Here is a 23,945-nt window from a genome sequence, read left to right as displayed (position 1 = left end):
TATGTCGCATCTCATTAACCGGATCGTTCTTAATGCAGCTCGCTGACGGAGAAGAAACCTCCGAAAAGGGCGTAGTCTGCCTAATCCCAGGCGACAAGTAACTCTCCGGCGAAGTAAACCTCGTCGAATTGATGATACTCGGGGTTGAATTGCGGTTCGCCGTCGTAACAAGAGCCATCGGAGTCTCACTCTTCACCTCCGCCGAGAAGACGCGAGATCTGACCAATTTGTTCGGACGCGGAGACTCCTCATTCAACCGCCGGCCAAGATTAAGGTCACGATTCGGGATCTGAAGAATCTTCGACTGAGGAGAAGGATACGAAACAGGCGTCGGAGGAGAATTGTAATTTGGATACCTAATAGCTAAGGGTTTCGGAGATTTGCCGGCGGTAGTAGCTGCGGCGGCGGCGGAATCAATCACCGCCCATAAATCAGCGTCTTCTAGGTCTTTATCGTCGAAGGTATATGAAGAAACCAGCGACCTTGACGATGACGACGACGCCATCGAAGCGTTTTCGCAACACACTGTTTCTTCGTGCAAGGCGGCAAAATAGCTAGTTTCAAAACATTGAAATTTACACTAAAACCCTCTAAGTCACAAAGAGGCTTTAGTTTCGACTTTAGGCATTCCAATCGGTTCAATTCTCTAACCGGTAATTTCGGTTATCATAATTTGGTTCGATTGGTTATGAGGTTGTTTTTGGCGTTTCGTTTCGGTTGAGCTGTTTCAATCATGTAACCACAGATGTTAAATTAGCATTTAATTTGAATCAGTGGAGTGATCGCTCCCTTGTTCTTCAATGGCGATTCCAAGGTTAAGCTCTCTGCTGCGGTTTAGAAAATTGGCTAAAAGCGACTGGCTTGTCGCTTCAATTGGATTTGTACTAATCGTATTTTCCCTCTCCTTCTTCTTCGATCCCACATCAGACTCTACCATCCCCTCCGTTGATCGATCTCTGCCTATCAGCGATCTGGTTAAACTGAAGTTGTCGAGTAAAGCTAAAGAGAGAGGAGCTTGTACTGTGTTACTAATCCTCTAACTTTTTTTTTTTTTTGTCTTATGTTTTTAAAGTTTTGATTTTTAATTTGTTTTTCAATTTTTGTAGTTTGTTTGGATGGAAGCTTACCTGGGTACCATTTTCATGAGGGTTCTGGATCTGGCTCACAAAGCTGGCTTGTTCATTTGGAGGTACTTTTAATTTTTTGTTTGATACAATTTAAAGTTAGATGAATTTACTTGGGAACTTGTTTGATGTATTTGAGTGATAAGGGTGGAGGCTGGTGCAATACTATTGCGTCATGTTCTGCTCGAGCAATGACTAAATTAGGTTCTTCCAACTACTTTGAAAAGGAAGTGGCCTTTCAAGGTGTTTTAAGCAGTGACCCATCTCAAAATCCTGGTACTGGAATCTTTAGTAGCTTCTCCATTGTTGTCTTTTATTATAGTTGTTCACCTTCTTCTAGAATACTTGTATATGAAGTAGGCCGTCTTTTTTGTTGCTTTTGCAGAATTCTTTAACTGGAACAAGGTTGCGGTAAGGTACTGTGATGGTGCTTCGTTTGCTGGACATCCTGAAGCTGAATTTAAGGTAATAAAGCTTTGGTAGGGTGACAAATTTGGGTCAGATTCTATTGAAAGCAACTAAAGTTTAAGACTTTCATGTTTCTTTCGACTCTCTCTTCAGAATGAAACACGGCTTTTCTTCCGGGGTCAGCTCATTTGGGAGTCTATTATTGATGAACTGTTGTCAATGGGCATGTCAGATGCAAAACGGGTAAACGTCCATGATCTTCTAAATATGAATTTGTCAGTGTGCTACTGGTGACCATGAAACTGTGTCTTACATTCAAGTATTCCGTTTATATTAACAATATCGACCATATGTCTCTTTTGCATTTGTCGGATTCGCCTAGTTGAGGATCTTGCTACAGATTAATTTTTGTTCTTCTTTTGTAAATTTGAGAAAAATGTAGGCCATACTTACAGGATGTTCTGCTGGTGGCTTGGCCACTCTTATACATTGTGATTACTTTCGAGATCATCTTCCAAAAGATGCAGCTGTCAAATGTGTTTCTGATGGATGCTTCTTTCTCAACGTGTATGTTTCTCTGCTCATATAACTTTTCCACAGACTCATGAATTCCAGTGCTCTTTGTTAAGTTCTTTGGCTCTAAGCTAGGTTTCTGAAGCACACATGTTAGATTTTTCTTGAATTTTTAGCAGACTAGACTTCACAGAGCTTGGAAGTTACTGTCTATGTGAATCCAGTTCACACTATCTCTCAGTCTTAGTAAAGCTAGTTTCCTTCATTTCAGGCCTGATGTCCTTGGAAAGCCAACAATGAGATCTTTCTATCATGATGTTGTTAACCTCCAGGTTCCTTCCTATTCACTTTCTGTCATACTTTGTGATAATTTTTCTTGAACTCTTCATCGAAATGAACAAGAACATGTGATGGATTTTTTTGCATGGTTATGTGCTGGGTTGCTGCGGTTGATACCAACTAGGGCGTAGGTAAGAGCTTGGATCAGAAATGTGTTGCCAAAATGGAGCCATCTATGGTAGGTTTTGTCTCTTACTTGATTTTTGTATTTTCCATTTACTGGTATAGTCTTTTCCTTGCCTGATTATAATTGGTATTGAGACTTGTTGATTTTCATTTCCAGTGTATGTTTCCTCACGAATTCCTGAAATACATTAAAACTCCGGTATTTCTTGTCAATCCAGCCTACGATTTTTGGCAGGTTAGAGTCACCAATCAAAGCATTAGCACTTATTTTTGCCTGCTTCCATTTGATTACTCCAATTCATGTTTATTGTCTTACTAATACCAAACACATATTCAGATTCAAAATGTCTTATTACCAACTTCTGCGGATCAAGATAAAAGTTGGGCAAAGTGCAGACTCAATATTAAGGACTGTGATGCCGCACAGATGAAAGTTCTACAAGGTAATGTACTCCTTAATGATGTTAAGCAAGGATGAGCAAATTGATTCTCTAGTCCGATTATTAGAAGTATCCTCTGTTTGAAAGTACAATCAGAAGATATGAGCAAGCTGTGAAGTAGCTATAGATCTTTAGCCTTTATTAAGATACAAGTTGAACATTTATAAGAATCATAAGATCATCCTCGGAGCATAAGTTATTTTCTAATATGGTCAGCTGTATTTATATGTAAACTATTTGACTTGCAGGTTTTCGCAGTTCTCTGATGGATGCGATAGGGGAATTTCATCAGAACAAAGATGGTGGGATGTTCATAAATTCCTGCTATACTCATTGCCAGACAGTCATGTCAGTGACATGGCACTCCCCAACCTCAACAAGAATCGAGAATAAAGTAACGATTTTTAAGCGTGTTGCTTGCTTTCTCAAGCCTTTCTTTTTACAAATGAGTTAACCCCGGTTCATGCATGTCTCATCTTCTTTTTGGTTGTTGTTGTTGTTGTTGGAACAGACAATTGCAGAATCTGTAGGTGACTGGTACTTCAACCGAACCCCGGTGAAGCTAATCGATTGTCCTTACCCGTGCAATCCCTCTTGTTACAACTTGAATTTCACCTGAACTTGCCTTATTATATCCTTGTTACTTTATTTTTTCGATTCTCCGGCAACATCTTCATCCAGGGAGCGTCGTTTCCTCAAACTTCTCAATCCGGTTGAGTACTAAAAGGTTTTCATGTTCTTGAAGCTGAAGATATCCAGAGAAAGCCAATTGCTTTGTTTCCTGGTATGATCACATAGAGACTTCATTACAAAAAAAAACAACAAGTTGCAGTATATCATAATGTCCATGTTATATCGTCTTCATTTGATCGATTGTTACCCAAATTGCCACTTGGCAGTCACATATGTATATTCTGATTGTATCTTATTTGTACAAGGTTTGTTTTAATGTGGATAGAAGTTCCAAAGTAATGGGAACAGCAGATCTTGAGGTCTTTCACATGGCATCAAAGTAACCATTATTACAAAATAAGTATGTGGAATAATAAGTCAACGGTCAAAATATGTCGTCCAATAAAATAAATTCCCACCATTTTATAGCTTTTTTTCATAAAAACAAAAACATCAAGTTGTTGTAACGTTTTGAAGACGCATGCGAAGACTCCGATAGTAATTACTAAGAAAACCACCTGCTTTGTGTTATAAACTTCTAACGTATAGTTTGATCACTGATCGCTTCCTTAGCTTTGTTCTGTTCTTCAATGGCGATTCGCTCTCTGCAACGAAGCAAATTATGGTCTAAAAGCAAATGGCTTGTCCCTTCAATCCGACTCGTCTTGATCGTATTTTCCCTTTCTTTCTTCGTCGATTCAACTTCAGACCGTAGCAATATGGTCAGACTTACGTTGTCGAGTAAAGCTAAAGACAGAGGAGCTTGTACTGTATCATTCAATAGATTCATTCTTCTATTTTATTTTGTTTAAAGTCGAAAACTATCGGAGTATATTTTGTCACAGTTTGCTTAGATGGAAGCTTACCTGGGTATCACTTTCATAAGGGTTCAGGATCTGGCTCCAAAAGCTGGCTTCTCTTTTTGGAGGTAACTAATCTTATTTGTTGATAGCTAGAATTTGAATCTTTTTTACTTGGGAATTTAGAAATACAAATTTTGAGTGAGATATTTTCTTATAAAAGGGTGGAGGTTGGTGCCGTACAATTGAGTCATGTTCTTCTAGAGCAATGACTAGCTTAGGTTCTTCAAACTACTTTAAAGATGAAGTGGCCTTTCTTGGCGTTTTAAGCAGTGACCCTTCTCAAAATCCTGGTACGAGAGAATTCTCTAGCAGTTCTTCCATACTAGTTGTATATTACCAGTAGTTTTGAGTCTAAATGTATATTTGTTGTAGACTTCTTTAACTGGAATAGAGTCAATATACGGTACTGTGATGGTGCTTCTTTCGCTGGACACCCTGAAGCTGAAGTCAAGGTAAGTAAGTCTTTTGGTAGAATAGGAAATTATGGGTTGTAGATTCTATTGAGTGCTATAAAACTTTCATGTTTCTTTGACTCTCTCTTTCTCTCTTCTCAGAATGAAACGCGTCTTTTCTTCCGAGGGCAGCTCATTTGGGAGGCCATTATGGATGAACTGTTGTCGATGGGCATGTCACGTGCCAAACAGGTAACGTCCTCTTTATCTTATTAACGGCATTGTATTAGTAGTCTTTCATTACCTGCCTTGTATTTTCATCTATATATCAATCTGAATATTTGTAGAATTTAAGCCTCTGTCTTGCCATTTCATTAATGTTTCTTTTTGGTGTTACACATTTCGAGGAAACGCAGGCCATTCTGACAGGATGTTCTGCAGGTGGCTTGGCAACTCTTATACATTGTGACTACTTTCGAGATCGTCTGCCAAAAGATGCATCTGTTAAATGTGTTTCCGATGGAGGCTTCTTTCTCAACGTGTATGTAAACTGCCTTTTATCACTACTTTTCGACAACATTTATGTCTGTTTTGCCCAGTGCTCTCAGTCTTAGTAAATCTACTTTCCTCTTTTTCAGGCCTGATGTCTTAGGAAACCCAACAATGGAATCTTTCTATCACGATGTTGTTACCCTGCAGGTTTGTATTCACTTTCTACCAATATTATCTTGAATTCTTCATTGAAATAAATAATGTCAAGATTGCATGGTTTTGGATTGTGTCGCTGCCACCAGGGGGTAGATAAGAGCTTGGATCAGAATTGTATAGCCAAAACAGAGCCCTCTAAGGTAGGTTTTGTCTCTACCTTTGAAAAAACTTTCTTGCCTGATTATGATTGGTATTGATACTTCTTGATTTCGGTTTCCAGTGTATGTTTCCTCAAGAATTCCTTAAAAACATAAGAACTCCGGTATTTCTTGTCAACGCAGCCTACGATAATTGGCAGGTTAGAGTTACTAATCCAAAGGATACATGAGAAACTTTTTGTTTGTGTCAATTTGATTTTACTCCAATTCATGTTTTCTGTTTTACTAAAACTAAGCACATGCATATTCAGATTCGGCATGTCCTAGTACCAAATTCTGCGGATCCGGATAAAAGATGGGCGATGTGTAAACTCAATATCCAGGACTGTGACGCCTCACAGATGAAAGTTTTACATGGTAATTTATCTACTCATTAACAAACCTTAATGATGTTGCACCAATATGAGCAAATTGATTCTATAAAAAACGGTTTCTCAAAATTCTCATCTGTTTCAAACTACAATCCGTAGATGTAGTCTCTGTTTGTTGGTCCCTTTGTTAATCTTTTCGGCTTTACTAAGATCTCTGGTCTTCCTTGGAGGATAAGTTATGTTTTTCTAATGTCTATTAGCTCTGTACTAAATCAATCTATTATGATTTGCAGGTTTTCGCAGTTCTCTGATGGATGCTATTGGGGGATTTCATCAGAGCAAAGACGGAGGGATGTTCATAAATTCGTGCAATTCCCATTGCCAGACATCTATAACAGAGTCATGGCACTCTCCAACCTCAACAAGAATCGAAAATAAGGTATTAATAAAAAAGACAACTAACGTAATCGGTTGCTTTATTTTCTCGAGCCTCTCTTCAAGCAAATGAACTGACCAAGTTCGTGTCTCCTTCATTTTGTTGTTGTTGGAACAGACCATTGCAGAATCTGTAGGTGATTGGTACTTCAACCGAAAGCCGCTTAAGCTAATCGATTGTCCTTACCCGTGCAATACCTCTTGTTGAACTGAAAATATGAATGTGATGCAATAGTAAATTGCGTCAAAGTTATTATTGTAAGTTTGTAACTGTAAGCATGTTTATCAACTGTGCATGTTTTTTCTTCTTTTTCTATAACCAAAACGTGAATTATATAAGTATGATGTAACGAACTATATCTATATGAATGAGGTATATTATCTCCACACGTCTAAACAAGAATGGGGAGGAGATTGAATGAGCTTGTTTGTGGTAATAACTCTTTTTAAAAAATTTCTTTTAGAAATAGTCAGAGGTGGAATTAGTTGCAAAGCTCTTTGCTTCCACGTTCTCAATCCCGTAATCGTTGACAAAATTTTTTATAAGGATTCGCAAAATATAATTACGTGCTTAAGCATAATAATATATGGTTAATAAACTAATTTAAAAATGAATGTTCGAACACTCTGTCCTGATCATGGCATTTAGTCGAGTTATTATTCTCATCGACTAGTAGCAGAATTAGTAATATAAATCTCATTGTTATTGAGGTCTGTGAAAAATAGAAACATGATACGTTGAAATTTTCAAAGGATTAAACTTAGAAAGAAAATTTGATTGCAGAGTTCATGCAATGCATATATTGCAACGTAAGCAGCCAGCTGCTCTTACAAAGAATATCTGGTATCTTTTTTATGATATTAATTTCCAAACTGGTAAAATATTAGTTTTGTTTTTTTGCATTCATACTTGTTATAACTAAGTCATTGCCAGTTTAACATGCTGATTGTAATGTTTGAATTTTAACACGATTTTTCTTTTTTTTTGCTATAAAGAAAACTAAACAAGGAAGCAACATATAGATTAACATGAATTCTCGATTTCAAGCTTTATAAAATCAATTTCATACACAACAAATATTACAAGTAAGTATTGTCGTTCCACTTTCCATATGTTAGATCATCTCTAATGGAATTCTCTATTTATTTCCTCTATAATAGAAATTTTTATAATATAGGTGAGTTTTACTCCAACCCACCTCTATTCTCACTTCTAAAATAGAGTTCCTCTATTTATAGAGGAACCTTTTGTAGAAAAAAATAGAGTTCCTCTATAAATAGATAGAAAAAATAGCAATCTCTATTTTACAGGTTAAAATAGAGGTGAATTGGAGGATCTCTATTATAGAAGATCTCTATTACAAGTAAGTATTGGAGGACCTCTATTCACCCCTATTATAGAAAAAAAAATAGAGGAGCATTAGAGATGCTCTAACGTATTTACAAAACAAACCCATAACCAATCAAATTAGTTTCTAGTTTTGTTTTGTTTTTTAATGATGTTAAATTTGATAATATTGGTCTAGAGAGAAGCTAAAGCAAGTTTCCTGCATTTAGTTTCTTCTTTGCGACTGGTCTAAACTACATTAGTAACGGAATTAACATGTAAGTCATTTGACTTTTTGCATTCCATTAGTTAAATAATTTCATACTTTTCTGTATAATTTATAAAATCAAACCACACGTACCCTTCGTTAAAAGTCAACTCCCTCGTACCAAAAATACAAATTTATTTAAATGAACAATGAAAAGTTTTACCAAAAGAAAAGTATATTGTAAAATACTAAACTAGGGACATTGGTTTATAGTGAAAATGATATCATTCATCATCGCAAAATCATAATCTTATTTACGATACGATATACTATTAACTTGTCAAAATTTTCATTATTTTTTTACTAATTCAAATAAAAATTGGAATAAACATAATTCCAACAGAATAAACCGAATAAAAAAGTCAACTCTTTTCATCATATTGTACACCATTTGGCTCCAACATAAATAGGCCGAAGCTACTATTCCATCATATTGTCTCAACAAAATCTACTTATACACTAACGGCGTCGTTTCGCCTCCATCATGCGACACGACACGACACAGTTTCTCCTTCACTGAACGTTGCCGTTTTAATATCTCTGCGTCGTTCAACATTCCCACTATGGGAATTGGAGTCGCATGTTTTAGTGGCTGTTGCGCCGGAACCACCGCCGGAAAAGTTAACAGTCGATACGATATTGGAGTAGTTAACAGTCAAGAAAACCTCGGCCACTCTTTCTGCTACGTTCCACCAGTTCTCACCGTATCAAAAACTTCTTTCCCGCCGGAACAACCCCTCCGACCCGACCCTATACCCGGAACCACCACCACTTTCCGTTCAATCTCCGGCGCCTCCGTTAGCGCTAATACTTCGACGGCTCTCTCAGCTTCTCCTTCAACAGACACATCTGGTTTAGCTTCCGCGTTCGAGAGCTCCAATAGATTCACCTCCTTGCCTCTCCAGCCCTTGCCACGTGGTCCGATTAAAAAAACGGTTCACGGGTCCGGTTTATTCGAACGCCGGTTCTTGTCCGGTCCGATCGAAAGCGGGTTGGTTTCAGGGAAGAAGAAGGACAAAAGTGGAAGCAAATCATTTACGAAACCAAAACCTAACAAAAAGTTTCTTACATTCAAAAACGTTTTCACGAATCTGGTTTCTAACAATTTATCTCGTTCCAAGAAGAGCGTGATCGAGCCAATCAACAGCTCCGATTCATTCGACGGATCATCAGACTCCGATAATGGGGCACCTCATGAGATCAGCACGATTCAGAGCAGCCACGAGAACCCTAGAACTGAAGAAGGAGGAGTAGAAGAAGAGAAGACTGAGTCTGCTTCGGAGGAGCCAAGGATACAATGGGCGCAGGGGAAAGCAGGGGAAGATCGAGTCCACGTCATCCTATCGGAAGAAAACGGTTGGCTTTTCGTCGGCATATACGACGGATTCAGCGGTCCAGATCCACCGGATTATCTTCTCAAGAATCTCTACGCTGCTGTGCTCAAAGAGCTCAAAGGGTTACTATGGATCGATAAAGGTGAATCCGAATCCAAGAATCTTGAATCATATAGTGACAACGAGATTACAGTCGAGCATGATTATGATTCAGTACAAGAAAGCTGTCGTGTGATGAATGGGGACAATGTTGATTGCGGACCAAGAAACATAACGAGTGACATGAAGAAGTTGCAATGGAAGTACGAGTGGGAGCATAACACAAAGTCTAATAATGATATTAAAATGAATAAGAAGGATTTGGAGATGATTAACCACAAAGGCGTTCTAAAAGCTCTTCAACAAGCGTTGAAGAAAACAGAGGAATCGTTTGATCTGATGGTTGATGAGAATCCTGAATTAGCATTGATGGGATCTTGCGTTCTTGTGACGTTGATGAAAGGGGAAGATATTTACGTGATGAGCGTAGGAGATAGCCGAGCGGTTCTTGCTCGAAGACCAGATCACGGGAAGAAGAAGAAGATGCAAAAGGAGCTTGAGAGAATCAAAGAAGATAGTCCATTAGAGACATCGTTCACAACAGAAACAGGAATGAATCTTTTGGTTCCTATTCAACTAAATAAGGAACATAGCACGAGCGTTGTAGAGGTGAAAATCTTTTGCGACTCCTGATCTCAATTTGTGTTTGGTTTGATTGGGAAGAAAAAACATGAGAAACTGATTATGGTTTTCTACGTGATAGGAAGTGAGAAGAATCAAGAAGGAACATTCTGATGATGCATTGGCCATAGAGAATAATAGAGTAAAAGGTTATCTCAAAGTCACTCGTGCATTTGGCGCTGCTTTTCTTAAACAGGTATATAGACATGATTTATTAAGACCATTAAAGACTAATTTGTTTGGTTTGTTTTTATTCGGTTTGATAATAATAGTTCAATTGTCGTTCCTTAGCCAAAATGGAACGAAGCGCTTCTAGAAATGTTTAGAATCAACTACGTGGGAACATCGCCTTACATCACTTGCTCTCCATCGCTCCACCACCATAGACTCTCATCACGTGACAAGTTCCTAATCCTATCCTCTGACGGGTTATACGAATACTTTTCAAACGAGGAAGCAATCTTCGAGGTTGACTCATTCATCTCAGCATTCCCTGAAGGCGATCCTGCTCAGCATCTCATTCAAGAAGTCCTGCTTCGAGCTGCCAAGAAATATGGTACTAATAATAAAGAACAAATCGCAAACGCACTAAACATTCTTCTTATTGCACAGTCTTTGATGATAAACTCACGTACGACTTTGTTTAATTTTAGGTATGGACTTTCATGAATTGCTGGAGATACCACAAGGAGATCGTCGGAAGTATCACGACGATGTTTCTGTGATTGTGATATCACTTGAAGGAAGAATTTGGAGATCTTCCATGTGAAATACTAATATTTTGAAGAGACTTACTAAAGTAGCTTAGAATTTTGGTTTTTTTGTGCGATTCCACAAAGTTTTTATCATTTGCCCGCGCGCATAATTTAACATGTATGTTGAATTTGTTTACCAATGTTAGTGAAAAGTAAAAAAAAACTATACAGTGCAAGAAGCATATATGTATATTATCTTGCATATACAAAAATGTACAATTAGTCAATAATCCTATTAATAGATTCGAAAACATGGCTTTTAATTTTAGCAACCGTGGATAAATACATTTCTCAAAACAAATACTTTTAGTTTAAATAACTACATGCTAAACACAGATTATACAAATGTTTTTTTTTTTTGATCAAAGCACAAATGATTTCTTTTCTACTATCAAACAATTAAAAAGCCTATACTCTGAAGGCCGATGAATGATTTTCAAAAAGTTGCATAGAAGATCACTATTTATTTTCATATTTACTGGAATTAAATTCGGATAAGAATCCGGAACTGATTTTTTGCTACGTTCCCTCCCGACCACACATAATGAATTGAATTCTCCCTTCAAAGATTTTCTCATTCTCTTTTTCAACGTATTTTACTCTTTTTTTTATTGGATAACTCTTTCTTAAGAAACGACAAAAACAAAAAAAAAAACTCTAGTAATATCAAGAACTCCAAGAAAACTCTTTTTATTGGGTATATTTTTAGATATTTTCCCTGTTAAATATATCTTTGTTTTACTATTGTAAAATAAAATAAAAATCTAAAAGTTTTACGAATATATGCTGTGGACAAAGGACAATTAAGGTTAACAAAGATCGCAACCGTAGATTTAGATCTACACGAGTACACATAAGGCGGTGTTAAAATCTTAACGGTGATAGGACCGCAACACACGGAACTTGGGTACGCTCTCGAACGTACCAGAACCAACACACACTCCGCAATTATTTTGAACCGACGTACGAGAATCAATGCCACGAAAGGGTTAGAAACGTAAAAAACTAGTTTAGAACTGATATTTAGGAGATAAGAGCGGAGTAAGATCTCGACACGTGTATGGTCATTGTTTTCTCATTTAGCTTATAAATTTAGGAGCTATCTATCTCTTGTCATTAGCTTTCATTCTGTAACAAATCTCTGAGATATATTTTGTCTTTCCTTCGAAAATTTCTCTAAAAAAAATGTCTTGCTGTGGAGGGAACTGTGGTTGTGGATCTGGCTGCAAGTGCGGCAACGGTTGCGGAGGGTAACGTCACGTTTACTTTCTTTATGATTATGTATATCAAGAAAATAGTTTTTTTTTTCCCGGTGAAATCGTTGCATGCAACAACTTTGAATCGATGATGCTTATTATTTTTTTTTTTTTTGTTAAATTACACCATCTCTGTTTTCATCGGATACTGATGGGTTTTGTTTGATTGTTGTAACAGTTGCAAAATGTACCCAGACTTGGGATTTTCCGGCGAGACGACTACAGCTGAGACTTTGGTGTTGGGCGTTGCACCGGCAATGAAGAACCGGTACGAGGCTTCCGGAGAGAGCAACAACGCTGAGAACGATGCTTGCAAGTGTGGATCTGACTGCAAGTGTGACCCATGCACCTGTAAATGAATGAAGATATCTATCTTTTAAAATAGGCAGAGATAATATCCAGTCTTTTTAATCTAAGTAATTTAAATAAGTAACCTTAATGGTGTTCTAGGTCTGGTTTATGTGTAATAACGGCTGCAGCTTATCTTTTAGCCGACCGTAGTCTTTTGTTTGTGTGTGGTTTGATGATCATATATACTATTAGATGTCTCTGCCATGTGATGAATTAGTTTGTACTTCAACTTCAAGTGGATTGAAGTCGAATCGAAAGTTATTATAGTTCATAATTTTGTCTTCTCTTTTTTGGCTTTTCGTTATTGGTCACCTCCGTTGTTAAATTGGAGAAATTATACTAAAAGAAAATCTGATTTATTTGGTTTGGTTAACGAGTGTTTTAGCTCCGAAATCAGAAAATTTGATTCAAGTGTGAACATGTTAATTTGAAACCGGAAAGTAAACCTATTGCCGAACCACAATCAAACCGTATTTTCAAAGATTATTTAATTTATTCAGTTTGGTTTCTATTTATTTAAATTTATAAAAAAAGAAAAATAAAAAAGTGTTATGGCTTGGGACAGAGACAAAATAATTGTGAAGTTTGCGCGGTGTATTACTCTTTTTTTATTTTCTTTTTTTCCTGATATAATCAGTTTGACATATTTTACAACAATGATAACATTATACAGAGAGAGAGAGATCACGACTTAAATTGTATTTAGGAAAATATTTGAGTCGGATTAGGTCAAATCGCTTGTTGAGGTTATATATCATATCGAGAACAAACTTTTTTTATCACGGTATCCTGCTTATTTTGGTTCTACGTATTTCGTTCTTCTTTTCTTTGTTCCGTCTCCCTTTGAGGATTGAAGGTTTATTTAGGATTTTTTCCACATCACAATTAACAAAGCTTCTTTGGTTTTGGCAACTATTGATCGTTAAGGGTTTATATTAAGCGTTCAATATGGTTTCTGGATTAATGAATGAGAACCCAATTGTTTACCCAAAGAGAGAACGGCGTGCTCGTACTAATCAGAGCAATACCGATGAGTCTTCAGTAGAACCGATAGACCAGCTCGAGATTTTTGATATCCTTTTACAATTTCTTATTCCCTAATTACTAAGACATTGATTTTGTCATGTTTATGTTTATTAATAATATTGGATCATGCACCTCTCCTTTTTCTTTTTTCCTTAACAATCTACAAATCATATAAGAGATATTAAAGATCCAGAGCATCAAGACCTTTCTCTAGAAGATCTCAACATAGTTACAGAGGAATCAGTTGAAGTTGATAATGACAAGAGTTACGTTAGGTAAGAAAACAGTTATATATTGCGATTTTTCTAATTACCTTTCTCTCTTTATCCAGAGATGTACTAAACTGTGCCATCTTTTTTTTTTTACAGAATTACATTCACTCCAACCCTTCCACAATGTCACTTGCCACAAATCATTGGTCTTTGCATCCACGCAAAACTTTTGCAAAGCCTACCTGCTAGATTCAAGGTACAAACAAAGCATTGTTGCGTTGAATATTTGTTTCTTAAAAAACCCTTTCGTAATCTTTGAGCTGATTTTTATGTAATTGAAACATTAGGTTGATGTGATAGTAGCACCAGGGAGTCATGCAAAGGAGGCTGCAGGTATAAAATTATCAGTTNTTTTTTTTTTTTTTTTTTTTTTTTTTTGCAATGGAAAAGATTTGTTGAGTCGCTCAAATTGGTGTTAAAATTGCAGTTAATAAACGGCTAGGGGACAAAGAACGTGTGGCGGCAGGATTAGAGAATCCCAGCTTTGTGGCTACAATGCATGCAATTGTGTGATTTCCATCCATCTTCTAGGATTTACCTTTGCCGTTTTTAGTTTCTTGTGTTCGATCTCTTACTTGACATTCAATTCAATTCAATTCTAAACAATAGCCTTGTAATAATTCTTCTGTTTCTTCAAATCTGAGAAAGAGGGATTGGATTGAAGCTATATATATGCCCTCGATAGGTCGTCACCACTGCTTGATTAGTTACCGCCGTTCTATGAAAATGTTATATCAAGAATAAAGATTTGGATCCTTGCTTTATTAAAAAAAATGATGTTAAAAACATGAGACTAACAAAACTCTTGTTTGTGATTCATGTACACCACAAACTACAAACTCTCACAGCTTTCTCTTTTAACTACTAGTAAAGAGATTAATTAGTTAATTACAAATGTCCATGTGAACAATGGGATTCACATCCGCAAAAACGGTTGGTCATGCACAATCCTTAGCTTCCTCCGATATATTTATTATACACGTTATAAACTTGCATACTTTTATGTTCAAATAAAAGCAAATTGTATTATTTACACTTGTCGTTCTTAGGCAACATTGTTATAGCTCGGACGAAACAGTAGGAGGAGGAGTAATCGTATCGTTTCATATTTGCCACAGAACAACTATAATTTGAATCTATAATTTTTTTTTTCTTTTGGGGGCAAAACTTACACTATAGTGATAGATAATTGATTAATCTCTTATGAGTATATGAGATTATATAAGATGGTGTCAAAACAAATTACAAAAAAAAAAAAAATTGTAAGAAAAGAGGACTGGCGTGTAGAAAAATGATAATTTGTAGACAAGTTTATTATTTTAGTGGTAGACAAATTGGTTTTGTTGTTTGTGGACAATTGTAAAATTCATAGATAAGTTTAAATCTTTACTTGTCTACAAGTAATTAACTTGCCTATTAGTAAACTGAATTTAGCTTACAGTATTAAACTTGTCTACTGGTAAGTTAATTTGTCTATTAATAAAGTGAATTATTTTACAGTAATAAATTTGTCTACTGGTAAATTAATTTGTCTAGCAGTAAAATGAATTTACTTTACAATATTAAACTTGTCTACCAGTTAGTTAACTTAAATTGAGTTTACAATTTAAACTTTTCTAACAGTAAATTAATTTGTCTACCAATAATCTGAATTTAATTTATAATATTAAGTTAAATTTAACTTGTCCACAAAAATTGTAGAACAAAAAGTTGTCAAATAATACTAAAATTTTTTATTTTGAAAAAACCAGCTTGTCTACCAATTACAAACAAAGAATTAGGAGACAAAGTAATTGAAAAAAATATGAAAAGGCATAATTAAAGAGGTGAGAGAGACCAGTGAATCAATGAGGTGGGCAAAAATCAAAATCTTGCGTGATTTATTTATAATTTTGTAAAATTATAAATGAATAAAATGAGATCAATCGGTCATAAGAATCTTAAAAAATTATAATATGTTTTTTTTGTTTGGCAGGAGCAAGCCATATCAACTCATTGGCTATTTTATCTAAACTAAAACAAAATAGCAAATCTTAGAAAGTTGTTATCTTATTTTTAAATAGCCAATGATATACCAGATATTTGCTATAAAGATAACAATTCTTTTTAAAGATTTGATATGCCTGATTTGTTATAAATATTAGATAAACAAAATAACGTGATATAGCCAATGATATGCCTCATTTTGACAATGATATGCCTGATTTTGATATTGGGTCTAACCGTAGCAGCAGTAAACCAAAACCAGGTTTATCATTCCCTATTAATCTTTATATATATAAAATAAAGTAGATTGAAATTTGAAGTGTGCACAGTTTTTGTTACTCGTTTTGTCTCATATATTTATGTAATAAGATAACGATTAGATCAAATGATAAAATAAATCGGTGCCAATGGACAAAACGAAACCTAGTTATTGAAGAACCGGATTATTGTTAGTTCACCGGTCTTAGCGGTTTTTAATTGTGATTTATGGCCTCGCCTCCATTAGTGATAAATGGAGTGTCTTTCCTAATTTTTAATATTAAATTAAAGACATTCATTAAAAAAAGAAAATTAAAAATATTTTTAAGAATACACTTAAGACATTATTGAATACACTTTTATACTATGTGTCATATTTTAATTGGTTCTGATTTTTTTAAGTTAATATTTAATAAAGAAATTTGATTAATGGGATTATATGATAACGATGGTCTTATGTGGTTTTATCAGTTTTTTTTAATCGAATACTTATGTCCGTTCTTATCTGGTTTTGAATACACTAATTTTGATGTTTTTATTTAATCATTAATTTTGATGTGCTCTCTTTGCTTATACGTTTTATGACACACCTCTAAGGAAGAACACACACTCTTTAGTTTGTCGGGGACTGACCGTGTTAGAGTCGCCGGTGACTTCTTTCCGCTGAGGGCTCGTGGTTTCGAGAGGCTAGTCTCAGCTGCTATGGATCACCGACTTACCGCTAAGTACATGGATGTGCTTACTAATGCTCATCTTGCCAGCTTAGCCGTGGATTTCTCTTTGCTCCAGAGGTTCTGAGGTGTTGGGATGTGATGAGATCACTCCAACCGGCCTAATCTACCTGGTTAGTCAGTGTACGATGCTTGTTTACCTACACTTACAGGTACCAATTCGTCACAACAAAGCTTTTTTTTTCCTTTTTTCTATTTTTTTGACAAAAAAATTTAATACTAATGTTCGTTTTTGTGTGTTTGTTTATGTAGCACTGCTCATGCTTTGATGACGCAGCCATCATTGCAATTGTTAGGGATTGCACTCGACGCTCAGGATTGCGTTTTGTGCTTCGGCTGGCATTGCCAATCTACGCCAGCTCACGAGCGTGACTGCAGTAGGTTGTCACCTTTCGGAGGCACTTGCGGCCTTTCCAGATCTCATCTAGTCCTTCACGAGGTTCCTGTCCACTTCCGAATAACAAAGAACCATCTATTTCCACTCCCCATCTACTTCGACACCGTTTCACTTTCAAGTCTACTTCGATACCGTTGATTTCCACTTCATGTCTCTTTTATGATTTTATAGCATTATATTCTTTGTAAATTTTGCAAAACATTTTACAACATTATTGCATATAATAGAAATCGATATATAATAAAATATTTAGAATTCTCGTTTTAGTTAAATTAAATCTTGTTCATCCCCATGTCTTCACTTCATTGTGCAAGCTTGGCCTCCACGGCACCACTTCCTTTGCTCTGTCTCCAATTCTTCTTCTTTACCAAACGTATTAATCTTGTTTGCCATACGATTTTGAAGCTCCATAGTCGCGTTCATCGAACCGAGCTCATCACGACGCATCAATTGATAGTGTTCCAACTCACCAAACTTCCTTTACTGAATCTTGAATCCAAAATACACAAGCTATTTAAACCGAAGAGCAACACATCCTAATCTGACAGCAATATCGATCTGAAGACTCCCCACCATTATATCATGTCGATCACGATGCTAAAGATTCATAGCGTCAACTTCATACAATCATCAAAGCATAATCTCTAAAAGAATCAAACAAGTTTTGCTAAGATAAAATTTTCAAAGCAGAATCCCTCTGGTTGAAGGCAAGTATTTCCCTTCCAACTGCCAAGTCACCTCTTCTATTGACTAATCTATCCTATGGAACGTACCACAAACATCCCGATTAAAGGAAGAGGTCATTCATTATATTCATGAAAGAAAATCCTCTTTTTTCTACTGGAAACTCCTCATTATATATGTAGCTCAAAAATTGTCTTCTCCCTTAACTTATTCATGAACTTATTTCAATAATAATCAATATGAAAGTTACGTTACATTAATTCATTCAAATCCTTATTCATCAAGACAAATATATTAGTTTTTCATCTAATGACTTTCCTAAAACTCAATACTGACAAATGCTATGAGTGGATTCTGACATCCATAAAGTTCAAGCATAATATATATGACAACAAGAATTAATAAATATGTTCTTTTCAAGACCAAAACAAAGTGGTATTTATCCCTTGCATCGAGTGTTCACAAAATCATGACTCAGATCCATCAAATGGTAGTAGCAAGAACATGCGCTAAACCATATGGTTCATTGGTTGTAGACAGTACAATGTCAACCCACTCCACCATTCCCCAAATCTCTCTGTTTTGGCGTTTTTCAATCGCATTTTCCGCACACCAAATCATTGTCTCTTTATGATTCTTAGCCACCACATACTCTTCCCACAAAACTGTCATTTTCCCACCATAATTCACAAAGTTAATATGAGCAAAACGAGTTAAACTATGTAATTTCTTCAAACCTTTCAAAAATTTTCATAATCTTTCTTTCAAATCATAACAGTCCGATTGTTTTACCATCAGAACGGTAGAACACGTTTTCTATCACACAATAAGATGATGATCGACGACCCCATCCACTATTCGTCTCTAAGTCTGCGGTTCTCCATCTGCCTTTATGAAGCATGTAAGTCACATCCTTCGCCTCAGGCCTCACATAGACAGTTCCTTCATATTCTACGCTTTTGTATTCAAAACCTCCAAATATCTCCGCGCTAGGGATCTGCAAAAACTCCCAAGTTTGAGCCTTCGTATCAAAAACCTCCATCCAGTTCGTCAAATCAAGATTTTCCTGTTACATATATTTTTCCATCAAGGACGCAAGCAGATTGGAACTCACGGGCCACAAGCATAGGTGGTGTCTCACGCCATGTGTGAGAACGACAATCCATGACTATGACGCTAGACGAAGCATTCTTATTCACTAATCCTCCAATGGTGTAGATACTAGGACCAACATGAAAGTGCAACAGAGTTCTGAAGGGAACAGACAGCTGTGAAGTATCTCAGAGGGCTGATATGCTGACGTGGCTTGACGTGCTGACGTGGAGAAATATTGTTGACACAATGACAAGGTGCGTGAGAAGGAAGGAAGAAGAGATCAAGATATACTCGAAGATATTGAGAGTATATTTGATTACATGGATAAGGGAAAATATTCTCTTAGGGATAAGGAGTATTTCCTTTTAGTTAGGATACACAAGATCTAGGTTAGAGATCGTGTGTGGGTTATAAAATGACGAGGGCTAGCCGCAAAAAGGGTTAGCACTCGTGGGATAAAAGTTGTGAGTTTTATAAACCTTCAAGCAAGTACAAAAGCTTTGAAGGTGAGTGTGTGTGGTATACTCTTTTAGATCTACACAGGGTGGTGTTAGATAGATAGGAGAGTGAGCTTTGTTTTTCAAGTCTTGTAAGAAACGAGGGTTTTTATAAGATTGATTAAAAGCGTTTGCTTGGCGCGTTCCAAGTTTAGTTTTTGTGTGTTGTGTTATCTCTATACCTTTACAATTGGTATCAGAGCAGACACCTGATAAAATTCTGATATCTTTTTCAACATGTGAGATCTTGCGACTACGGTATGGAGAAATCACTGGAGGTTGTTACGCTACAAGGGGCATTGAAACTGGATCCAGAATGTTTCGATTACTGGAAAGTCTCGATGCAGCAAGTCATCTCAAGCATCAACATGGAAGCTTGGTTTGCAGTGGAGGATGGTTGGACCCATCCAACTGAGAGGAATGAAGATGGTGAATTGGTGCAAAAACATAGAAAGAAGTGGACTGCTGAAGAAAAGGCTGAAGCCAAACACAATTCGCAGGCCTTGTCAGTCATCTTCAAATCTCTGCCAAGAGATATCTTCAACCAAGTTCAAGGTTGTGTGTCGGCTAAAGAGGCTTGGGACATTCTCGTAGTCACATTTGAAGGAATTACTCGAGTTAGGCGCACGAGGTTGGACAATCTTGCATCTGATTTTGAGAATCTGCAAATGACTGAAACCGAATCTGTGGCGGATTACAGTAGTCAGTTGAGTGGTATTGCTCAAGAATCAGCTGTGTTGGGTAAACGATACAAGGACAAGAAGCTGGTCAAGAAATTTCTCAGAAGTCTACCTGACAAGTTTCAGCCGCACAGATCTGCTATTGATGTGTCTTTGAATTCAGACGAGCTCAAGTATAATCAAGTTGTTGGGATGATGCAAGCGTTTGAGATGCAACTAATGAAGAAAGAGAAAATGAATGCTAAGTCATTTGCTCTTAAAGCTGCAGAAGAACAGAAACTTATTGAATCGCATGAGCTTGAAGACGAAGAGAAGGTTGGTCTGTTGGTTAAAAAGTATTTTCGCAAGATGGAAAGAGGTCAGCGGAAGGGAACTCCATCACTTGCAAGTGCAGATCCTGTCAAGGGCTTCAGGAAGAATGATAAGTCAGAACGTCAGTGTGCTGAGTGTGAAGGATATGGTCATTACAAGGCTGAGTGTCCAAACAACAAACGGAAGCACTCTCTACAATGCTATGGATGCAAGGGTTTTGGTCATACCAAGACTGATTGTCCCTCCCAAGGAAGTAATCAGAAGTCCTACATCACATGGAGTGAAAGTGATTCTGATGAAGAAGATAACAAAGGTGAAATTCTGAACAACTTTGTGGCTCTGCTGGGAGTAATCGAGGAAGATGAAGAAGATGAAGTTCTGCTATTGAAAGAAGACATTGACAAGACAATCGAGTCGGACTCAAATGGGGAAGAGGTCGGCTTGTCGATGGAAGATCAGATAAATCTTCTTATTCAAACTATTGTGCAAAAGACTCAAGATAACAGTGAGTTGTCTGTCGGGAGAGATAAGCTTCAGATGAACATTGCATTGTTGGCTAAGGAACTATGTGAAGAAAAAGCCAAGTCTCTACGTCTTGAGAAGCAATTGGAAGAACAGCTGAAGAGCATCAGGATGCTGAGTAAAGGAACTAAAGATCTGGACTTCTTGCTCAGTACTGGACAATCAAGCACTGCAAAGTGGGGTCTGGGTTATCAGGGAATCAGTTCTGACAAGTCCACACAGTTTATTAAAGAGCAGAACCCTGAACAAAAACCCAAAGCACAACTTGTTGCACCAAATGGACGTCATAGTCAGATTCCTAAGGTAAATCTGCATTCCAGGTAGATGTTTGTGCAGCGTGAGGTACCAATGAGGCAAACGTATGGTCTACAAAGTTATCCCCATGCTGCTCAGCGACCTGTTGGTCTCAGCAGGAGAAGAGGATGATGGTACTGTGGTCATCTAAATCACTTCAATGCCCAATGCTTCAAGTTTCAGAATCATGTGACAAATCTAGTGCAGAATGGTAGCTTCTACTCAGCTGTTAAGAAGAGTTTGGCAAGGGTATGTCAGAAAAGATGATCTCTACTGTCATGTTGCGTACACAGCAGATAGAACTGAAGTTGATCAGACCAAGTGGTATTTTGACAGCGGATGTTCCAGATATATGAAAGGGGCTCTTGACAATTTGTCTCACGTAGAAGATGTTGCTGCTGGAAGAGTAACGTTTGGAGATGGAGCAAAGGGGAAAATTCGTGGAAAGGGTACAACTAGTGGTGACATTCAACCCGAGCTGATTGATGTGTTCCTGGTAGATGGATTGAAGGCCAATATGATCAGTGTCAGTCAATTGTGTGATGAGGGCTTAGATGTTACTTTCACCAGGAAGGAATGAAAAGATGTTGATCAACAAGGGTCTGTCAGACTGAGAGGTAAATGATCTGGGAATAATTGCTATATGTGGAAATCAGAAATGTCTTGCTTTAATGCCACCGTTGATTTAGACACAGAGCTGTGGCATCAGAAACTTGGTCATTTGAGTGTACACACGATGTTGAAATTGGCAAACCAAGAAGTTGTGCGCGAACTGCCAAAGCTGAAGGGTGTTCCACACTTTGTATGTGGTCCATGCAACAAGGGAAACCAGATCAAAGCATCCCATGGGTCTCTGCCAGATATTCGCACAAGTCATGCTTTACAGTTGGTTCACATGGATCTGATGGGGCCTATACAAGTTCAGAGCATCTCTGGTCGACGATTCATTTTCGTGATGGTGGATGACTACAGTCGCTACACCTGGGTAAGGGTTCTTCGTGATAAATCTGATACTCTTAAATGTTTTCGTATCCTTGCCTTGCAGATTAAAAGTGAGAAGTGTTCCATCAAGACCATTCGAAGCGATCATGGTGGTGAGTTTCAAAACGACAAGTTTGAGCAATTCTGTGGACATCAAGGCATTACTCATCAGTACTCTGCACCAAGAACGCCAGAACAGAATGGTGTTGTTGAACGTAAGAACAGAACGCTGCAAGAAATGGCACGAGCTATGCTACATGGAAATCAAGTGCCTCATCGGTTCAAGGATGAAGCTGTGAACACAGCCTGCTACATCATCAATCGTGTGCATGTTCGCCCAAGGACCAGCAAGACTCCCTATGAGCTTTGGAAAGGGAAGTCTCCAACTGTACACTATTTCTATGTGTTTGGATGCCTATGTTATAATCTAAATGATAAGGATCAGTTGGGTAAGTTTGACTCTAAAAGTGATGAAGGTATTTTTCTGGGTTATTCTGGACATAGCACTGCCTTTCGCGTCTACAACAAACGTCTGAGATCCGTTAAGGAGACTGTCAATGTAGTGTTTGACGACACCTCTTTCCTACAAGTGGCATTGGTGCCTATTGTCTCCGACACGGACCTGGTAACTGATGCTGAGAAGTCTGTGCAAGAAGCTGTCAGTCCTGTTGTCCCTGAAAGGCCTGTATCACCATCTGCTTCAGATCCTGTGCCTTCTCAGGTTCATAAGAATCACTCCTCTACTGATGTTATAGGTGCGATTCAGTGGGGTAGAGTTACCAGAGGAAAGCCGATTGATTTTGCTCAGTTGGCTGGGAAGAAACAAAAGGCTGTCGTTCCAGAGTCCGTCTCTCAGGACTCTGATGTAGTGCAATTTGCATGCTTTGTCTCTTCCATTGAGCCTAAGAATCACAAGGAGGCGCTTCGTGATGAGTTATGGGTTGCTGCTATGCAAGATGAGTTGGAAAAATTTGAAAGAAGTGATGTTTGGGAGCTCACTCATCGTCCTGCTGACGTCAACGTCGTAGGAACAAAGTGGATATTCAAGAATAAGAGTGATGCTACTGGCTGCATTGTGAGGAACAAAGCACGGTTGGTAGCTCAAGGCTATTCTCAAATTGAGAGAATTGACTTTGATAAAACCTTTGCTCCGGTGGGCAAGGTTGGAGTCAATCAGGTTTATGTTCGGTATGGCATGTGCTCTTAAGTTCACTTTGCATCAGATGGCTGTTAAGAGTGCGTTTCTAAATGGAATACTACAAGAGGAGGTTTATGTTGAGCAACCAAAAGGCTTTGAGAATTCGCAGCACCCTGAGCATGTTTATCGACTCAAGAAAGCCCTTTATGGTCTAAAGCAGGCACCACGAGCATGGTATGAGAGATTGACTACGTTTCTGATGGATCACGGATACAATCGAGGGAGTGTTGACAAAACGTTGTTTATTCTCAACAGCAACAACAATGTGATGTTTGTTCAGATCTATGTGGATGATATTGTCTTTGGTTCCACGTGTCAGCCTCTTGTAAAACAGTTTGTGGAAAGCATGTCTCAGGAGTTCGAAATGAGTATGGTGGGAGAGTTAAGGTATTTTTTGGGATTGCAAGTTGAACAATCAACTGATGGGATCTTTGTATCTCAAAGCACTTATGCTAAGGAGCTTGTACAACGCTTTGGCTTGGATAAGAGTAAAGAAGCAAAGATCCCAATGA

The 23,945-nt window shown here is 37.5% G+C and overlaps 8 protein-coding genes across 9 annotated transcripts; 6 read left to right on the top strand and 2 right to left on the bottom strand.

Annotated features, from left to right (window-relative positions):
- On the bottom strand, positions 8-545 carry LOC104752325 (the record flags this gene model as incomplete). The annotated part of the gene is made up of 1 exon (XM_010474467.2): positions 8-545. A coding segment is annotated over exon 1 (498 nt), but the record flags the coding sequence as incomplete, so codon positions are not given.
- On the top strand, positions 755-3,952 carry LOC104752405 (pectin acetylesterase 5-like). Of its 2 annotated transcripts, XM_019245291.1 has the most exons (13): positions 755-814; positions 928-1,017; positions 1,107-1,189; positions 1,271-1,400; positions 1,510-1,589; positions 1,686-1,775; positions 1,975-2,099; positions 2,317-2,377; positions 2,509-2,562; positions 2,668-2,745; positions 2,848-2,953; positions 3,199-3,344; positions 3,462-3,952. In XM_019245291.1, the coding sequence occupies exons 4-13, from the start codon at positions 1,316-1,318 to the stop codon at positions 3,567-3,569; spliced, it is 933 nt and encodes a 310-aa protein (XP_019100836.1). In that variant the 5' UTR covers positions 755-814; positions 928-1,017; positions 1,107-1,189; positions 1,271-1,315; the 3' UTR covers positions 3,570-3,952. The 2 variants fall into 2 exon arrangements, with proteins under 2 accessions (XP_019100836.1, XP_010472857.1); XM_010474555.2 differs by having other exon boundaries at positions 759-1,017.
- Positions 4,186-6,853, top strand: LOC104752233 (pectin acetylesterase 4-like). The gene is made up of 12 exons (XM_010474361.2): positions 4,186-4,387; positions 4,468-4,550; positions 4,646-4,775; positions 4,858-4,937; positions 5,040-5,129; positions 5,294-5,418; positions 5,516-5,576; positions 5,672-5,725; positions 5,806-5,883; positions 5,995-6,100; positions 6,348-6,493; positions 6,608-6,853. Exons 1-12 carry the CDS (start codon positions 4,213-4,215, stop codon positions 6,695-6,697), a joined length of 1,218 nt encoding a protein of 405 aa, XP_010472663.1. The 5' UTR covers positions 4,186-4,212; the 3' UTR covers positions 6,698-6,853.
- Positions 8,545-11,106, top strand: LOC104752151 (probable protein phosphatase 2C 36). The gene is made up of 4 exons (XM_010474249.1): positions 8,545-10,126; positions 10,221-10,334; positions 10,430-10,694; positions 10,792-11,106. Exons 1-4 carry the CDS (start codon positions 8,648-8,650, stop codon positions 10,905-10,907), a joined length of 1,974 nt encoding a protein of 657 aa, XP_010472551.1. The 5' UTR covers positions 8,545-8,647; the 3' UTR covers positions 10,908-11,106.
- LOC104752053 (metallothionein-like protein 2A) lies at positions 11,992-12,790 on the top strand. Its single transcript, XM_010474151.2, has 2 exons — positions 11,992-12,143; positions 12,328-12,790. The coding sequence occupies exons 1-2, from the start codon at positions 12,079-12,081 to the stop codon at positions 12,506-12,508; spliced, it is 246 nt and encodes an 81-aa protein (XP_010472453.1). The 5' UTR covers positions 11,992-12,078; the 3' UTR covers positions 12,509-12,790.
- Positions 13,692-14,543, top strand: LOC104751962 (protein AE7-like 2; the record flags this gene model as incomplete). The annotated part of the gene is made up of 4 exons (XM_010474051.2): positions 13,692-13,801; positions 13,895-13,994; positions 14,086-14,131; positions 14,226-14,543. Coding segments are annotated over 4 exons (342 nt in total), but the record flags the coding sequence as incomplete, so codon positions are not given.
- On the bottom strand, positions 18,338-19,020 carry LOC104703992 (F-box/kelch-repeat protein At4g23580-like). The gene is made up of 3 exons (XM_010420106.1): positions 18,928-19,020; positions 18,647-18,851; positions 18,338-18,591 (listed from the first exon to the last, which is right to left on the bottom strand). The coding sequence occupies exons 1-3, from the start codon at positions 19,018-19,020 to the stop codon at positions 18,338-18,340; spliced, it is 552 nt and encodes a 183-aa protein (XP_010418408.1).
- On the top strand, positions 19,707-21,834 carry LOC104703986. Its single transcript, XM_010420094.1, has 2 exons — positions 19,707-21,263; positions 21,457-21,834. The coding sequence occupies exons 1-2, from the start codon at positions 19,707-19,709 to the stop codon at positions 21,832-21,834; spliced, it is 1,935 nt and encodes a 644-aa protein (XP_010418396.1).

The sequence above is a fragment of the Camelina sativa genome, chromosome 1 (assembly GCF_000633955.1).
Source record: "Camelina sativa cultivar DH55 chromosome 1, Cs, whole genome shotgun sequence".
NCBI classification, from domain to species: Eukaryota; Viridiplantae; Streptophyta; class Magnoliopsida; order Brassicales; family Brassicaceae; genus Camelina; species Camelina sativa.
The sequence above is the reverse complement of the archived record's forward strand: the minus strand, read 5'-3'. Positions and strand labels throughout refer to the sequence as shown.